Source organism: Biomphalaria glabrata, chromosome 4, assembly GCF_947242115.1.
Source record: "Biomphalaria glabrata chromosome 4, xgBioGlab47.1, whole genome shotgun sequence".
In the NCBI taxonomy this organism is placed as follows: domain Eukaryota; kingdom Metazoa; phylum Mollusca; class Gastropoda; family Planorbidae; genus Biomphalaria; species Biomphalaria glabrata.
Window position 1 is genome coordinate 12,993,460 of NC_074714.1, and position 17,836 is coordinate 13,011,295.

Below are 17,836 nucleotides of genomic sequence, written 5' to 3' on the forward strand. Positions count from 1 at the left end.
CTCCAAACTCCTCATGAGCTCACTGCAATGCTGTTTGGCCTCAGTCTTGGGTTGACGACAAGTTAACATCTGTAAACCGTACCGGTCTGTCCACTTGTGGAGTTCCTCAACGTGACGTCCAGGAACATTGTTGTTTAGCCCAGCCTTAAGTGTTGGCTATAAAAACATCAGATCACTAGGACTTCAGGCTGATCTGTCAGCTGGTGAACGATCCAACAAAATCATTAACTAGGAATAATTTTGGATCTTCGACCTTGTAATGAACATGGAAAACTGATCTTGTTTTGACCACTCGCTAATGCTCCTATATCTGTGACTATGACTGTATAATTGATCAACTCCAGCGGGTATATTGTAATGAACCCTGCATTTGATCATGAACTATATACAACTTCTCAATAACCTTGATTGCTCAACAGATTTATATGCTCATATATCCGCGACTATGAATTTATAATTGATGAACTGCAGCTGGTGTATTACATTGAACTGTGTAAATGATCATGAACTATGTACAACTTCTCAATAACCTTGACTGCTCAGCTTGGATGCGTTAACCCGTTTGTCGTGTGTGTTATTGTAAGTGAAAGTATAATCTGAATAAAAAACAATAAAGATGGTAACTACATTTGCTGTCTACCATCACTAGGCTCTACATTTAACCTACTTTCTATACCATCATCCATACTTTTTTTTTTAGCAAACTGAATATATTTTACCCAAACCGAAACCAATAAAAACTGTCTCTATCTCTCTCTTTAATACCTTTTTGATTAAGCTCTTAACATTAACTAAAATAATTTCCAACAAAGGTACAGCTAGCATTCACTTCATTTGTTTTAAAAAAGTTATTTTATTGAATATGTAGGCTATCCATTGATATTACATGTTAACAAAATAATAATGTATTCAGTTTGTACAAGTTAATACATCAAAGTTGAGAAGAACAGATATTCAAAAGACGAATTAAAAATACAAAATTATAAAATTAAAAATTCCAAACAAAAACAACAACAAAACATTTGGAATTCTGTTAAAAGGCATTCTTAACGAGGCAGTGTACTCATGCCATGAGCAAACAAAAGAACAACAAATCAACAGAAATAAATTATCCCCTAATGAAGGGTCGTAGCAAGTAAAAGGTTTACCTTAAATGGGAACCCACTGTGAAGCGTAAAGAGTAATATAAAAAAACAACTTTAAAAATTCTTTCAGACTCCTTGTCCTGCTAAATAAGATTGTGGGCCTAATTTTATGCAATCATTTGCTATTTGTTTATTTATTTTTCTATTAGAACAATGTGTGTAATTAATAAGCTTTTTATCCCCCTTTAAAAATACACACAATTCACTACTGATGTGACATAGATCTAATAATATTTGCATTGAGACGAAAATCGATTTGTCAGAATGTGAAATCCTCCATGCAACTAGAAATGCCTATATTTTATATATGGTAGGCCTATATATGGTATTTATAGCAACCATGTTGCGAAGGGGTTCATTCAAGTCTATCCATACATCACGAAGTTCACGGTTCATTGCCCCTGGCTCATGACTACAGAGGAATCACGGGGGCCATTAAAAAATTGTCGTATAATTTTGAACATTCGGAATGTCTAGATTTCTTGTTGTTACATTTAACCTTTTTGTTTATACTAGGAGAATGAGGAACGAGCATGTTCTTAAATCGCTGGCTCACGGGTTCCTTGCTAAGCCACAGAGGATTGAAATGCCAATACATATTGTATTGAGTTGGTAAACGTGTCCAATTAGAATGAGTCGACTTAAAAAAAAAATAATTAAGATATAGAATCTGAAACTGTGTGAAATCCATTTTGTCAGCCTGTAAGATGATTAACTCTGCGATGCATAATTTTACTACACACAGAACAGCAAAGTGCAGTTTAAAAAAAATAATTTAAACTAAGAAACAAAGAACTGAGAATTAAATATAATTTTTAAAAATCACTTCGAAGTGAATGCAGAGCAAAGATATTTTTATGTTGTTTTTCAATGTATTCCTACGTTTGAGCAGGGTTGTATTGGATAAATACTTTAAGGCAGAACAGACTCCCCTCTCCACCCTCCCATTCCCAACCCTCCCACACACCCCAAACACATTATCTCCACAAGATGCTGCCTTGGCGTGTGGTATGCTCTCTAGACTGCCGATGGTCCCGGGTTCGAAACCTGCCTGCTACCATTCTCCGATGTCCGTAGGGAGGTCTGGGTTAGGATGCTCTTTAATTTTTGAAGAAACATCCGGAATATGTAAATCATAAACACAAGAGATATTAGACCAAAAGACATTCAGCATAAAGATGCAGTAAAACAACAACAACAACAACAATAAAAAACAATACACTTCAGTTATGAGAATATAAATTTCTATGTAGCCTTTACAAGAAAATGTAGGCTTATGTAGCTTTAGTAAGTAAAGTAAAATTCCCCCTTCAGACCTTGCGATTTATAGGGAAGATTATGTAAAGGTCATCTATTTCTGTGGCCCACGGTTAACGAGGGTGTCATGTAGCCAGCACGACGACCAACCACTTTTACTTTTCCTAAACTTATGTCAGGTCTCATTGGCGCCCTAAAAATCCCGAAGTTAAAAATCCCGGCTCAGAAGCCAAGCGCTTGACCACTCAGCCAGCGCGTTTCCATGTAACAAAACTCATTTTAATGCAGGTATTTGAAAAATATAATAATAAATAGGCCTAGGTAAGCAGTATTTCAATAAAATAAAAGGCATTTGATCTTTTTTTTTTAAAAAAAAATAGATCCAACATATATTTTGCTTATAACCTAAGCAAGAATACATATTACAAATTAAAACCGTAACAACAATATTACATATTATGAACTGTAAAATGATCCCATATCTATTACAAATTTCGTTGTGCGCATGTATACAAAAAACAAAACAACATATAGTGTTTTTAAAAATAAAAACAAATCAATGCAATATTTGCTGACCAAATATTGGCCTAATATATCGCCCAAATTGACTATAGTGTAGTATTGCATTGCAATGGTCATAAATGTATCATTAGGTCAAAATATTACCATTTTTAATTAATTAAATAATAAGATTAGAATTGTAATTATATATGTGACTATGTTAAAGTTGTTTACTATTAAACATAGTGTAAAAATTTTGTTCACACAAGTTCGTCATCCGAATGAAATAATCTTCGTCCTCGATGCTAGAAAGTAAATTGGCCTGTACCAAGAAGACGTTCTCCAGTCGCGCCACTTCCTCATGCTCCATGCTGACGGCTTCGAGCGGGTTCTCTCTCGTGAATTTCCGCACGTCAATGATACTGTCCTCGTCATTGGCCCGGAAGTTGTCGTCGAAGAAGATGTGGTGATGGCGTTCGTCGTTCAAGTCGACCCAGAAAGGTTTTCCTGCTGCGTGATCGTAGTTGTGCTTCTGCCAGAAGGCGAAATCGTCCACGTATCCCGAGATGCCCTGACTGTTGCACAGTTTCCGGTATATATCTTTCTCATACACTAAGTTTTGCTGCACATCTTGACCCCCGTTTGAAGTGAATAATTCAATGCTGTCCCCTCTTCGCTTGATTGTCCCCGGGTGCATGTTCACATTAATGTTGATGGACTTAGAAAACGAAGGGTGATTTCCGTGAAGTCCGTAGTTTAGGCTCGTTAGCACGTTCGGAGCGTCTTGTCCGTAAGTGCGGATGACTATGGCGAAGTCTCTATTGCTCTCCCAGAGATGGTATATCAACTTATAAACAGAAGGGAGTATGTAGTGATAAGGTTTACCATCTCTTCCGCACATGGTTAGTTTCTTGTCTCGGACTGGATGAGATTCATAAGTCCACAGCAGACGATGCAAATGTTTATGGAAGTGCTCCTGGAACTTTTGGCCTTGAGGTGTGAAGACAAAGTCCCCAGTCTGTAGCCGCAAATTGTGCCGGGACTTTGGATTCCTGACTAGTCTCTTCTCGAGGAATTTGTAGTAAGTACATAGACCTTTCTTAGGAGATGCAATAGACGGTTGATCGGAGTGGAGTAGAAACTGACCATTTTCTTCTCGCCCCCAGACAACACCAGTTAGAAAGCTGTTCAAAGCCTTAAAAAAAGGAAAGTAATAATAAGATTAATAATGTACAAATTAAATTGGTTGATTAGGGTTTTGTGAGTCAGAAATGTAGGGTCTAGTTTGACATCCAGTCCAGTAAGAGAGGATCCTTTATGATATGCTATTCCTAAAGTAAGATATTTTTTTAAATTGATTCATGTTTTGTTAGGTACAATAAATGATTGTTTAAAGTTTCAACTTGATCCGAGGATGGATGTGGACGAAATAACGTGTACAATTATCTAAGAGGAGGAAACTCAACATATTTAGCCGCATATGTTAATTCCGATGGATTAATTTCCCTTGTTGGTATAAAGCAAAATAATTGATAACCAGTATATAATTGACTAATTGGTTATTTTAAAAAAAATTGATTAATGTCTTCGATATGCAATGAATAATTGTGCAAAGTTTCAACTCCGAAATTGGGTGTCGGAGAAATAATGTGTAGGTCTACAAACTTTTTATCAAACAGACAGACAGAGCTGATATAAGCTTTGCAATACATGAACTATTAACAAAAAAAAAAACCCAACTTAGTTAAAATATAGAACCCACCTGTTCAACACATACATCGGTTACTGAGTCCGCTACGAGAATGGTGTTCCTGATGTCCAAGTGTATAATCAGTTTCCGTTTCGGCAGCGTGTTCCTGTAATGAAGATATCCTCGTGGACTTACTGGCAGGCCCAGACTGGACAGTTGTGGAGTCGAGTGACCACATCCTCCATCTTCGTCGTCCTTATCAAACTCATCGTTCATGGTGCAGCGCTCAGAGAATGGTGACGTCACCACAGGCACGCACGCTAATGTAACCATGACGACTGCAAAGATTGACCGTGATGGAAATTGTTACCTGACTGCTGGAACAGAGACGTGGCAATAAATTAGGTCGAAATAGGTATCAAATCAATGTTTTTATTTACGATACAAGAATAAAAAAAAGTTCATTGTGTTGGGAAAAAAAAAGGGGGGGGGTGAAATAACCTTACTAAGAGGAAGAGAGAGAGAGAGAGAGAATAAATCAAGCACCGTTGTTGGTTAATGTAGCCTAGGCCTATACGGATGTAAATAATGTAGTGAACACAACAGAACCTTCCAAACTGTCTCACAATTTTATAGACTATTGTCTCTAAGTATGTATGTCTACGTCATGCGTTTGTGTCGGTAATTCAATACAAATGCCTATCTATTTGAAAAGGATTTATTGACTTTTTTTTTTACATTACACAGTGCTTTTTTTTTGTAACTGTATGCACCGGTACTGCGTACTGGCACCTTTTTCAATTTGGGGAAAAATTATTACTTTTCTTTATATTAATGTTTATTATTAATTTATTAGTAGGCTAGTTAAAAGTTAGACAATCCATCACTGAGTACCGCACCTATTTTTTTTTAATAAGCACTGCTTCAGTGCTTATACATAATTAACCAAAGTTTTCCTAGCGTTGCTTTGCATTGTTGGAAGATAAATTAGAGATATATTAGACAAGAATTAGAGAAAATTAGATGTGATTCAAGCTGGAAAAGGTGGGTGGGAGAGGGGGCTGCGATTCTGGTTTGATGAGACTTAGCAATACTTTCACTAAATCTGGAATAATAGGTAAAGAGTCAAATTCAGAACTAAATCTATAGAAACATTCTTCAAATTTGAATCGGACAGTCACGACCATACTTTGGTCTTAATTAGCTTAGTGGATAAAATGGTATGGTAAAGTCATAATTATGGGAAAATTAAAGGCATAATTATGGGCAAATTAAAGGCATAATTATGGGCAAATTAAAGGCATAATTATGGGCTAATTAAAGTCATAATTATGGGAAAATTAAAGGCGTAATTATTGGAACATGAAAGGCATAAGTATGGGGAAATTAAAGGCATAATTATGGGAAAATTTTCTTAGTTCTTGAATACTATTCACATTTCGGAAATTTCAGGTGTTAAAGGGAGGGATGGGAATTCATCCACTTCATTACTGAATTTGCTTTTAGATTAATAATTTTTATCTGTAGGCGTCTTCAGAATGTAATTTTCATTAATTGACAAAGGACCAAGCAGTGAATAAAACGACTATCAAAGTTCTCTTAAAACGACTTTGACTTTTCACTAGTGTGTTATTATTGGCTTGATCTTAAACACATTCTTTTTGTTTTTTGAATGTGGGAAACCTTGTATTTGTTTTCTGAGAGATGAAGAGTGTATTTTTTAAACTTAATTTACATTTTGAATCCACTGATATCATTTACTAAATTGTACATTTACTTGGGCGTCGTAGTAGCTAATGAGGTAAAATCCTGTTATTAGGCCTATTGTTCTTTTATTTTTACCGTTCACCCTAAGACTAATGTATTTTATAATTATAACCGTAAAAGTAAGTCGATTTGCAAATTCAATATATTCTGATTAATTTATTCATATATATGTTTCTTTTGCACTCGAAGTAATAACGTATGTGTATCACTCCAAGCTTTTGTAATGTAGCTTTGAACATGTAAATTATGTGTTAAAATCGTATAAACAATTACATGTAGATATTTCATAAGTAGGCTACTACGTGTCAAAGTTGATTTCAGTTGGTTCTTGCCAATGCCCTTGAAAAGAATAATGAAATTTCACATTTGCTTTCGCAATCCTGAAATAATAAGGCATTAACTCTTGTTACATCATGTATAACTAATCTTTATTTACTCCGAGCATTTTTTTTTCAAATACACTGTAATGAGAAACTATACACAAAGGAAACTAAGATGGACAGACGTATGCAACACATTTAAATGTTTGACCTGCGATAAAGTTATACGATCCTATAGATGAACGCGTCCGTAGCAACCATGCAGGTCGTGTCTAAATAAATATTGATCGCAAAGAATGGAGTTATCGATCCCGTGTATACGCTTAGGTCGAAAGAAACCGTTTCTGGAAATACAAAAATAGGTCAAGTTTAAGTGCTTTTCTGTCTTTCTGGTAAAAAGTTTGTAAACGTTATTTCTCACACACACTATCTCGGATCAAGCTGAAATTTTGCACAATTATTTCTTTTACCTGACAAAAAAATCTATTTAAAAAATTAACCAATTAATTAATTAACAATTGCCATTTAATTATTTTGTTTGTTATTGAACAAGGAAAACATATTGTACTTGACTGATGTGGTGGTATAAGTTGAATGGGCCCCCTTAATACTTTATAGGTTGCCGCTTTTAAGTTTGAAGCTAACAATAGATTACTATAAAACGTTCTATTTTCATAAGTGATTCGCTGGCACAGTGGTTAGTGTGTTGACTTGGAGAGGCTGAGGTGGTTTTAGCCCTCAAGTTCGAATTCAGGTCGTTCAACTTTTAAACATATTTGTTTTTAATAAATGCATTTAAAAAGTGATTCACTTGGATACCCCCTTCTCCCCCCTCCCTTTTCCCTTTCCCGACTGGTCCAGACAAGTGATAGGATCAAAGCGTTTTGAGAAAGCTAAAAGCATTAAATGGCGCTAAACAAAAACAATTTGTAAAAATATTTGTAATCCCACAGATTTATTATTGTTAGTTTATATCTATTTCAAACTTAATTACATGACTGATCCAAACTAATTGAAACAACTACGCTTAATATAACATTTGTTTTTTTTAAAGTAGTATATTTTTTTAAGTTCTTGTTTTTTTTTTTTATTGCTATGAAATCCTTCTAGTTCTTAGAAGTACAATACGTTTATGCAATGCTTTTTTTTTTGTATAAAAAAAAATAGGTGCCAGTACTCAGTGATGGATTTGCCTACCTTTTAACTACTAATCTATGTTCTATGGCCTCCTTCAGCGACTTTCAAGCGACTATGGATCATCTCGGTGAGATGAATGCCTGGGCATTAGCTGTGGTCGGAACGATGTCGCCCATACATGTTCCCCCCTCTCCATGCAGCTGATGTATCCAAAGGAACGGCAGTGCCGATACAATTTGGGGTCAGCGGCGTCGCAGAACTACTAATAAATTAATAATAAACTTTAAAATTCAAGAAAAGTAATACTTTTTCCCCACATTTAAAAAGGTGCCGGTATGCTTAATAATAATATCAATAGTTTGTTTTACTTTAGTGCAATCAGTGGCATAACTAGGGAATAGGGGGCTTTACCTCTTTAGGGTCCCTGCATTTTGACATTCAACATCATTTCATGAGATAATGGCGTAATATTTAAAACAATTTTCGGACACTCATTTCGGGACCCTTAAATAGAGGCCAGCGTGAATTTTCACATTTATTGTAGCTATCTATCTATCTATCTATATATATATATATATATATATATATATATATATATATATATATAATTCTCTTCGTCACTCAAGAAGAAGAAGTAAAGGAAAGATCACTCTCTTATTTCTGCGGATAGTCACTCCAAGAAAAAACAAGGGGGGGGGGGGAGGAGAACAAGTATTCACTTGTCACTACGATGGCTGCCTAGTCGTGCGGTTTGGATTTATCAAACCCTGCCTGCTCCTATACCCCTTTGTCCTTCAACTCTGATGGAACATTCGAAACATGTAAAACATTTTACAAAGAAACATTTTACAAACACTAAATAGAAGCACCGGACTTAACCATTGTGACCAAGAAATCATGGAAAGAGAACAAGTAATCTACTATGTAGATTCATCCGTCACTAAATAGCAGGGCCTGACTTAGTCATTGTGGGGCCCAATGCGAAACGGATTTCGCGGGGCCAAGTTTGGGTAGGGAAGCGGATAATAAGTGAAATTTAAGAGTTTGTATTAGAAAATAAATTCGTCTATGCATTTTATTCATTCTTTACTACGTACAGAATTACTTTACGAGCCTTGAGTGTAGCAAAGTCATATATCATAATAATTCTGTTTCCTAATTAGATCACGCTCAATAACAAGAATTACCAAATGTTTCAATCTATCTTTGAGAATTGTTTACCTCAAGTAATTCTTCATTAGTTTGAGGCGCGAGAAGCTTCTTTCACCAGATTACACAATTACGGCTCAATCATAATGCTGTTTTTATTTATCGCGCGTAGGATTTGCGTTTTCCATATTGAATGACACGACAAAATGACAATTTTTGACTATATATTCCGTATAATTTAAGGAATTTTTCGTATCTTATGCAATTTCGGGAGATTTCCAGGAGCTTCTGGTAAATCGACAGGAGGGCACGGGAAATCGGGTTTCAGTTATAAAATGGTTTAATTTAGGCCTAATAATATATACACTTTGAATTAGCGCGGGTCCTACTAAAGTACGGGTCCTATAAACGTGCGGGGCCCACTGCGGTCGCATAGGTTGCAGTGGCCTAAGGCCGGCCCTGCAAAAAAGCGGCGTATGCTACGCCGCTGGTCGACTAGTAATACATAAAATACTAAACCATAACTTACAAATAGAAAAACAAAACTTAATGAAATACTCAGAAAGTCACAAGGATAGAGGCATATTTCTTATTCGATATGCCAGAACTAATTCGTACAAGTGCTCCTTCTTTCCTAGTGCCATTAGAGAATGGAATGGGTTGTATGAATCAGCCAGGAAAACCAACGACTTTGCAGAGTTTAAGTCATTGATTAGTTTGCTTCTTGGGGGAGCTAGAACAATCTACCAAGCGCGTCCCCAGGTGGCGGATAGGGGAAGGACCCTTAGATATAAGGGTTAGCTGTGAATACTAAATAAACAGCCACGGACCAACTGGTTTGTAGTCATGGAGGATGAGGTGGAGTATTTCAGTGGTTAGAGTATTTACTAAAAACATCTCAGAAATTCAGGGAAATGATTGCAAAAAGCGAGTAAAATATGCCGGGAAGATGAAGCTCGTTAGCTAGGGATAAGCAGTTCATCTAGGAGGGAAAACTCCAAAAATAAACACCTGCTGCCTTGCAGATGATCTTGGATGATCAAAGGCTATGGGAGCACACCCAAAAAGAAAAACAGGCTGAGGTCGGAGTCATTGTGCCTCCTGGCGTATTATACAATGACACGCAACCTCATCTATGTTGAAAAAATGAGAACGAGGAAGAGGAAGAAGATTAGCAAGCATGGCTAGATTGACACATGAACTGTGTAGGGCGTAATTTTATCTTCTTTTGTGAAGTAACGTCTGTAATACATACGATAACATAAAACCTTTATAATTATATACAAAATATGTTGGTTACAGTTGGGTCTCAAATACTGAATAATCCTTATTCTACGGATTCGAAGACAGTACCGTAGGCCTCTAATAATTATAATAGAAACTCACTTTAAAATCTAAATACATTTAACAAACAACTTCCTTTTTTTAGTGGCCCCCGAAAGGGGAAAAGACGCTATTAGTTTTGTGCGAAATGTCTGTCCGTCCGTCCCGTTTAGATCTCGTAAACTAGAAAAGATATTGAAAATCCGACATCACAATATTTTAGAACATTCAAAGTTCTGATGCAACGGCTACTTTTTTTTTCTGAAAGCAAAAAATCTAATTTTTAAAATCAGTAATGCAAGCAGTTTTTTAAAGAGAAAAAGCTATTTAGTATGCATTATAAGTTAGACCTAAATTAAAACGAATAGTAATCTTGTAAACTTCATCTTCGTAAAATTATTCTCCAATAGGGGAACACAACGTCTCGTTTGAGCATTCGAATAAGAGATTGAGCCTTTTCAAAAAAATTACATCAATTATAAGACTTCAGTTAGGCCAGGAGAGGCGCGTTAGCTAAGCGGTAAAGCGCTTGGCTTATGAACCGGGGGCCCCGGGTTCGAATCCTGGTGAAGACTGGGATTTTCAACTTCGGAATCCTTAGGTGCCCCTGAGTCCACTCAGCTCCAATGGGTACCTGATATTAGTTGGGGAAAAGTAAAGACGGTTGGTCGTTGTGCTGGCTACATGACACTCTCGCTAACCGTAGGCCACAAAACAGATGAACTTTACATCATCTGCCCTATAGACCACAAGGTCTGAAAGGGGAACTAGTTAGGCCAGGTTCACATTCAATTTGCATTCAATTGCAACTATCCTTTGATCTGCTGTACCGTTGGGGCACTACACAAGATCTGTCAACCTTCTTTCTCCATTCTTATATCTCATTTGTCTTTGATATAATTTCATTTGGATGTTCTTTCTGAAAATATTGAAGCCTGCCTAAGTGGACCACTTCGGGGGCCGATTTTGAGTTTGTGTTTCCACACAAACTGTCTTTGTAATCTTGTTTAAATATGAATTTGGGAGAAAGAGACATGTATTACAGCAAAAGAACCGTTTGCTATAACAGTAATAGATTATAAGCAGCGTGACTACACGAGAGCAATTTCCGTAATAGTAGGCCTAAAGTAAAAGTAAAGTTTCCCTTTCAGACCTTGCGATCTATACTTCAGATGATATTCAGCTCATCTTTCTTTAGCCAACAGTTAACTAGCAGGGTGTCATGTGGACAGCACAACGACCAACCGCCTTTTAATTTCTCCAACTAGAGTCAGGTACCCTTTAAAAATCCCAGTTTTTAACGAGATTCGAATCCAGGATCCAAGTTTCGAAGCCAAGCGCTTAACCACTTCGCCACCGCGCCCCCCCCCTTTCCTAATTTCAGTAATTGGGTATACACAATTACTGTATGTGAATTTTTTACTTGAAATTAGAAACTTTACCAAAGCCAAACTGCATGTAAGCCCACCGTCATACTTTTCTCGATGTTTTCACTTTACACTTTACGTTGATGCTACGATATTGAATCATGGCGGCCGTATGAAAGATGTCAACTTGGTTATTTTCAAGGAATCCCTGTCAATTCATCCCGGTCAGATCAGCCCCTTTAATTCATCCCTGGTCATTTCATTCCCGCATTTCATTCCCGTCACTACAATCCCTGGTCCTGGTTACTTCTTCCCTTATCAATTTATCTCCGGTCACTTCATTCCCTGGTCCTGGTCATTTCATTTCATGGTCACCTAAATCCCTGGTCATTACATCCCTTGGTCATTTAATCATCTGGTCTTTTTATCAAACAAATAATAGTTGTACAGAATTTGAATTCAGCAATATTTATATACATACTCTTTCTCTTCATGGCTCAAGAGTTTCGACATCACTCTTTTATTTTTGCAAGTCAGACGGACTAGAGTTACCCTACGTAATTTAAAAACCGAAAAATAAAGGGGGAGGGGAGAACAAGTAGTATTCACCCGTCACTAAATAGCATGTACGGACTTAATCATTGTGGAGCCCTATGCGAAACGGATTTCGCGGGGCCATGTTTGGGTAGGGATACGGATAATAAGTGAAAATTAAGAGTTTGTATTAGAAAATAAATTCGTCTTTGCATTTTATTCATTCTTTACTACGAGAATTGTAAAGTCTAGTAAATCAACAGGAGACCGCAGGAAATCTGTTTTAAGTTATAAAATGGTATTATTTAATAATTTATACACCTAGAATTAGCGCGGGTCATATGAAAGTGCGGGTCCTACTGCGGTCGCATAGGTTGAATAGGCCTAAGGCCTGCCCTGCAAAAATAGCGGCGTACGGTACGCCGTCGGTCGACTAGTATTTCATATTCAAGTTGATAAAATCAAAGCTGGTGTAGAAAAAAAAAAGAACGATTGATAAATAAAGCGAAAGATGACCGTCATGAGATAATGATATATTTTAATCGATTTTATCTCTCAAATATTTCCACTGCTTCTTTGGCTTTTAATGATACCCCCTCTCCGTAGATCACATCACACTCTCCACCATTTCGCCGCACTTTGATTTGGTGCGTAAATTTGACATACCCTACATCAACTAGAACCAACATAACTGAAAACACATCCAGCTTTGTAAAAACGTATTTACATATATAGTTAGAGTTCTCCTCAAAACTACGTCCGTTATCTCATTGTAACAAACATTAAAACCCCTTAACCCCCTCCATTTTTTTTTATTCTCTGCTGAGTTCGTAGCGTTATTATAGATCTCCTCCATGCGCTAAACCGCCGACGGAAGAGGAGGGAAGGGTCACACTATAATAACTTGTCGAAAATATAATCGAGGAGAATAGGTTAAGTAGACTTTATATTAGATATATATATATATTAGATGAGATTATTGAAAACATTAACAACACCATTACACAATCACTTAGAAAATTTTTTTTGGGGGGGATTAAATAACCGGGGATGAAGTCATTTTTCTTTTCAACTTAAGTTATCTTATCTTATATAATACAGACGTTAGTTCAAAAAAAAAAAAAAAAGATGATGATTACGTCCTACGCATCATGCATTCAGTCATGCATATTAACCAATGACCTAAATTCTGCCAAGTCACTGGTTTTCCTGTCTAGCTCAGGCAACCCATTCCATGCTCTAATAGCACTAAGGAAGAAGGATCACTTTTACAAATTTGTCCTAGCATTTAGAATGAGGAATGTGACTTTATCTTTGTGTCTTTCTGGGTATTTTATTAAATTTTGTTTTTGTATTTGAAGATTAACAGTGTTTTATGTATAATTGCTACTTTACTTTTGAGTCTTTTAAGTCAGATACTTTTCATAACACCAAACTTGATTGATATCCTAGTTTTGGAAGATTTCTTTTGTACATTTTTCTCTCTATTTATCCCTACTTTTTTTGTCTACTGTTTTATTTTAGGACGTTGAGGTTGCTAACCCTTTATCTCTTCTATCTACCGAGCTCAGAACCGATTAAGCCGCAGTTTCACTTTAACTTTTTGCCATCATTTCAGCCGCCAGGTATGATGCCATTTTAAGCCAGAGAAGCTCAATACGAATCGCCCTCTGCACTAATTCATTGTCTCCTTGGTAACGTGGCTCTGACAAAAACAACAAAACCCGCGCTACACAAGCAATAAATGTAAACATAGAGTTGAAGCTATGTTTAATATATGTATGTACACAAGCACTAGAATGTAAACATAGAGTTGAAGCTATGTTTAATATATGTATGTACACAAGCACTAGAATGTAAACATAGAGTTGAAGCTATGTTTAATATATGTATGTACACAAGCACTAGAATGTAAACATAGAGTTGAAGCTATGTTTAATATATGTATGTACACAAGCACTAGAATGTAAACATAGAGTTGAAGCTATGTTTAATATATGTATGTACACAAGCACTAGAATGTCGATGTAAATAGTTACGTTCCAGTAAAAAAAAAAAAGATAAACTGTGGGCAGAATGACAGGAAGATAAAAAGTGTTGTCTTTTAAATGAAGACCGGTTCAAACAAATACAAGCAGATAAATCATAAACGCGCATTTTATAATGAAAACATGACCTTGGTATAGGGCCTACATCATATATATAGAGTGTGTGTGTTTCTTTCTCTCAATCTCTCTCTCTCTCTCTCTCTCTCTCTCTCTCTCTATATATATATATATATATATATATATATATATATATATATATATATATATATATATGTGTGTGTGTGTGTGTGTGTGTGTTTGGTAGGAATATATCTTATATTATCCCATATTATACAGACGTTACTTAAAAAAAAAAAAAAAAAAGAAGATGATTACGCCTTACGCGTCATGCATCTAGTCATGCATGTTAAACAATGACTTAAATTCTGCCAAGTGTCGAATAGTATTATATATATATATATATTATTTTAATATAATTTAATATAATTTAATATTAATATTAATATATATATATATAATACTATTTGACACTTTAAAATCTACTTACCATAATCATCAGTGCATTGAAACGAAACAAAGCAAATATCAATTTTATCAACCAACACCCAACACTACTAAGACACACAACGGTAATGCAGAACTAAGACCAGATTGCGATTAAAACGTGTCATATTCTATAGCTGCCAGCAACCAATGTAGATTCTAGTTATCAAACTTTGGCCTGGCAGTGCACTGCAACCACAGACTTGCATGACATAGCAGAGCCTTTGATCGCTATACACTTGCTTATTGATGAATGGTTCGATTTTTTTCCCCCAAGGCTAGTACTCTGCTGGATTTACCTTGACGAAGTTTCCTAATTTAGAATTACCGGTTCCGTCATTCCGTAATGAAATGGGTGGGCACAGTCATTGGGCGAGGCGGGGGTGGTGAAACGCAAGCGTATTGACAATGAGTTCTGTCACCCCGGTTACTATAACTCTGTTCATCTTAGTCTAATTCTATTTCTAGTACAGCGTTTCTCAAACTGTGATGCGCCACCCTCCCCAATCTAGAGAACTTGACGTGCTAAAAAAAATGGGGGCGTTCAATTTATTTTCAAGGGACAAAATTGTTTTTCATTTGTATTGTACTTGTATTGTTTTACCTGTTTCGGATGTTCCTTCAGGGTTGACGATAGTCAATAGTCTACTTCCTAGTTAAAACTTCCCGCAGGAAGACGGGGATGGCAGCGGGCAGGGTATGAACCTGGGACCATCGAGACGACTACAGTCCAGCGCGCATACCGCACGACCAGGCAGCCGCTTATAAATAAATCCATGTTTAAATACTACCAAAGTAAAGATGATATTACAAATGTTACAAAAAAAAAAAAAAAATCAAGAAAGATATGTCGTTTTGATGTCTAAGCAGGATCTTGTAGAAAGTACGAATACATAGAGAGACATCCACAAAAATATCGACTCAAAACTATTTTGTTTAGTGAGGCTGGAGATACGCCTCTGCTAATGCGATTCATCTCGGCATTCTTTTTACAAAGTTTATATCAACTCACTCTGTCTGTCTGTCTGGTACAAAGTGTGTACAAGTCATTTCTCCCACACCCATCCTCGGATTAAGTGGAAACTTCGCACAATTATTCATTGACACGGGTGACATAAATCAATAAAAAAAAAAGGAATCAATTAGAAAATTAACGGGGAAAATAATCTTTCAGTATTCACAGATAGCCTATGGCTAAGTTTGTTGGGTTTAGTTCCTTTAATAATTATTAACGCTATTTCTCCTTCATGCATTCTCCAATCAAGTTGATACTTTAAACAATTATTTATTGTACCTGACAAAACATGAATTGATAAACAAAATACTCAATTATTAATTATTGGTATATTATTACTTTGCTTGATATCAAATAAGTGAAATGAGAAAGTTGTACATTATTGGTAGATATAGTTGTAAGGATAGATTTTAGATCTTAGTTTTAGATAAGCTGTTGTTTATTTGTTATTTTAACTCTTTCTCTCCGTAATTATTTTTTCCACGTTTCGACAGAATGGACCTCATTCACCAATCGTAAACAAACAACATTTAGCCACGTGAAAATATTGATAAAACAATAAAAATTACGTATCACGTGACAGCCTTTATGGATTGCGTAATTTGTATAGAAGATATAGAGAATCACGTGGTAAAATGTTGTTTGTTTACGATTGGTGAATGGGGTCCATTGTTCATTATGCTCATTACTAGTTCACTCTCCTGTAATGATTAAGCTTCAATAACCTTTTCGCTTGTAATCAGAAAATGTTTTATTTTGGTCTAGACTTAAAGGGATATGCATGCTCTTTTGATCTAAAACAAAGTAAAGTTTATAAAATCAAACATAAATTTATTTTAATGAGATCAAATCAATGATGGTATCGTCAATTAGTAGAGAAAGAGTTAAAGGATTTTAAAAAAAAAATATTTTCCTTGTTTTCAGAGTAGCTTTCTCTTAACTGTCGAACATTGTGCAGGCCCTGGGCGAGTGTCGGTGTTATCGTAGCACATCAGGTTAATGGGCACATGCGCCTCGAACGCGGTTGGCAAATATGTTGATTCGTTTACTCTCTTAATCGAATTGATTTCATCTCTTGCGTCTTATTCTTTGAATCTTTGTTTCTTGAATTTCAGATCGTTGTTAATTTCGGAAGCAAGTTCCTTTGACGTAATCATTGCACTATAGGAATCGATGTCCCGGTACTTTCTAAAAAGTGTAAGAAAGCCTAATATGCCAGCAGATTGCAAAGTTTTGATGACAGTATTCATAACAAATAAAATATCATAGCGTAGGATTAAACTGAGAATAAGCTTGAAGCTTCCTTGTTCATAGTTCGCTAGACATTCGGCTTCACTTTTCACCAACTGATCATTTATCATGTTAGCGACAGTCAACAGCGCCTCCATGACTTCTCTTATTTGATAGCGTAACACTTTATAACTTTCAAGGCGGCATTCATGCTTATGAAAGTGATTTTTTTGTTTGTTATGAAAGGCTCCTTCCAAAATGTTTCATTTTGCAGACGATGCAGCAAAACCGTTATAGATTCTCTGTATGAAATATTAAAAAGTCACTGCTTGAGAGTTGCATTGAGTCATGTCTCCTAAAACAAATGTCAGATTATGGCAGCAGCAAGACGTTTAAAATGCTTGACTCTTGATGTGAATAATGTGCGCCTTTAACGCCTTGGTGCTTTCCCTTCATGACATTGTCACTTCCCTGGCTACGACATATAGCGATGTCCAGACCAAGGTTCTCCAGCTCGGCGAGAAGTGCCTCAGACAAACCCTTTCCTGTTGCGTTTTCAACATCTAGAAATTCGATGAAATGTTCTCCACCTTATCTATCTGATACTTCCACAAAATAAAATATAAGGGACATTCACATTTTGTGGTTAACATTGGGTTTGCAGTTAGGAATGACAGAAAAAAAAAAAGCAAGTTTGATTTTATCAATAACGTTCCATTTTACTTTTGATGCCATTAGGTCCATAAGCTCGTTGTGAATCCTATATACGAATTAATAGTCGTGAGGCTCGGCGTTCTTAATTCGTCAAAG

General features: G+C 36.1%; 1 protein-coding gene across 2 annotated transcripts; it reads right to left on the reverse strand.

Annotated features, from left to right (window-relative positions):
• Nucleotides 1–833: 833 nt before the first annotated feature.
• LOC106052776 (uncharacterized) lies at nucleotides 834–15,050 on the reverse strand. Of its 2 annotated transcripts, none has more exons than XM_013208234.2 (3): nucleotides 14,786–15,050; nucleotides 4,666–4,967; nucleotides 834–4,098 (listed from the first exon to the last, which is right to left on the reverse strand). In XM_013208234.2, the coding sequence occupies exons 2-3, from the start codon at nucleotides 4,924–4,926 to the stop codon at nucleotides 3,124–3,126; spliced, it is 1,236 nt and encodes a 411-aa protein (XP_013063688.2). In that variant the 5' UTR covers nucleotides 4,927–4,967; nucleotides 14,786–15,050; the 3' UTR covers nucleotides 834–3,123. The 2 variants fall into 2 exon arrangements, with proteins under 2 accessions (XP_013063688.2, XP_013063680.2); XM_013208226.2 differs by having other exon boundaries at nucleotides 4,666–4,970; nucleotides 14,786–15,049.
• Between the last annotated feature and the right edge of the window lie 2,786 nt (nucleotides 15,051–17,836).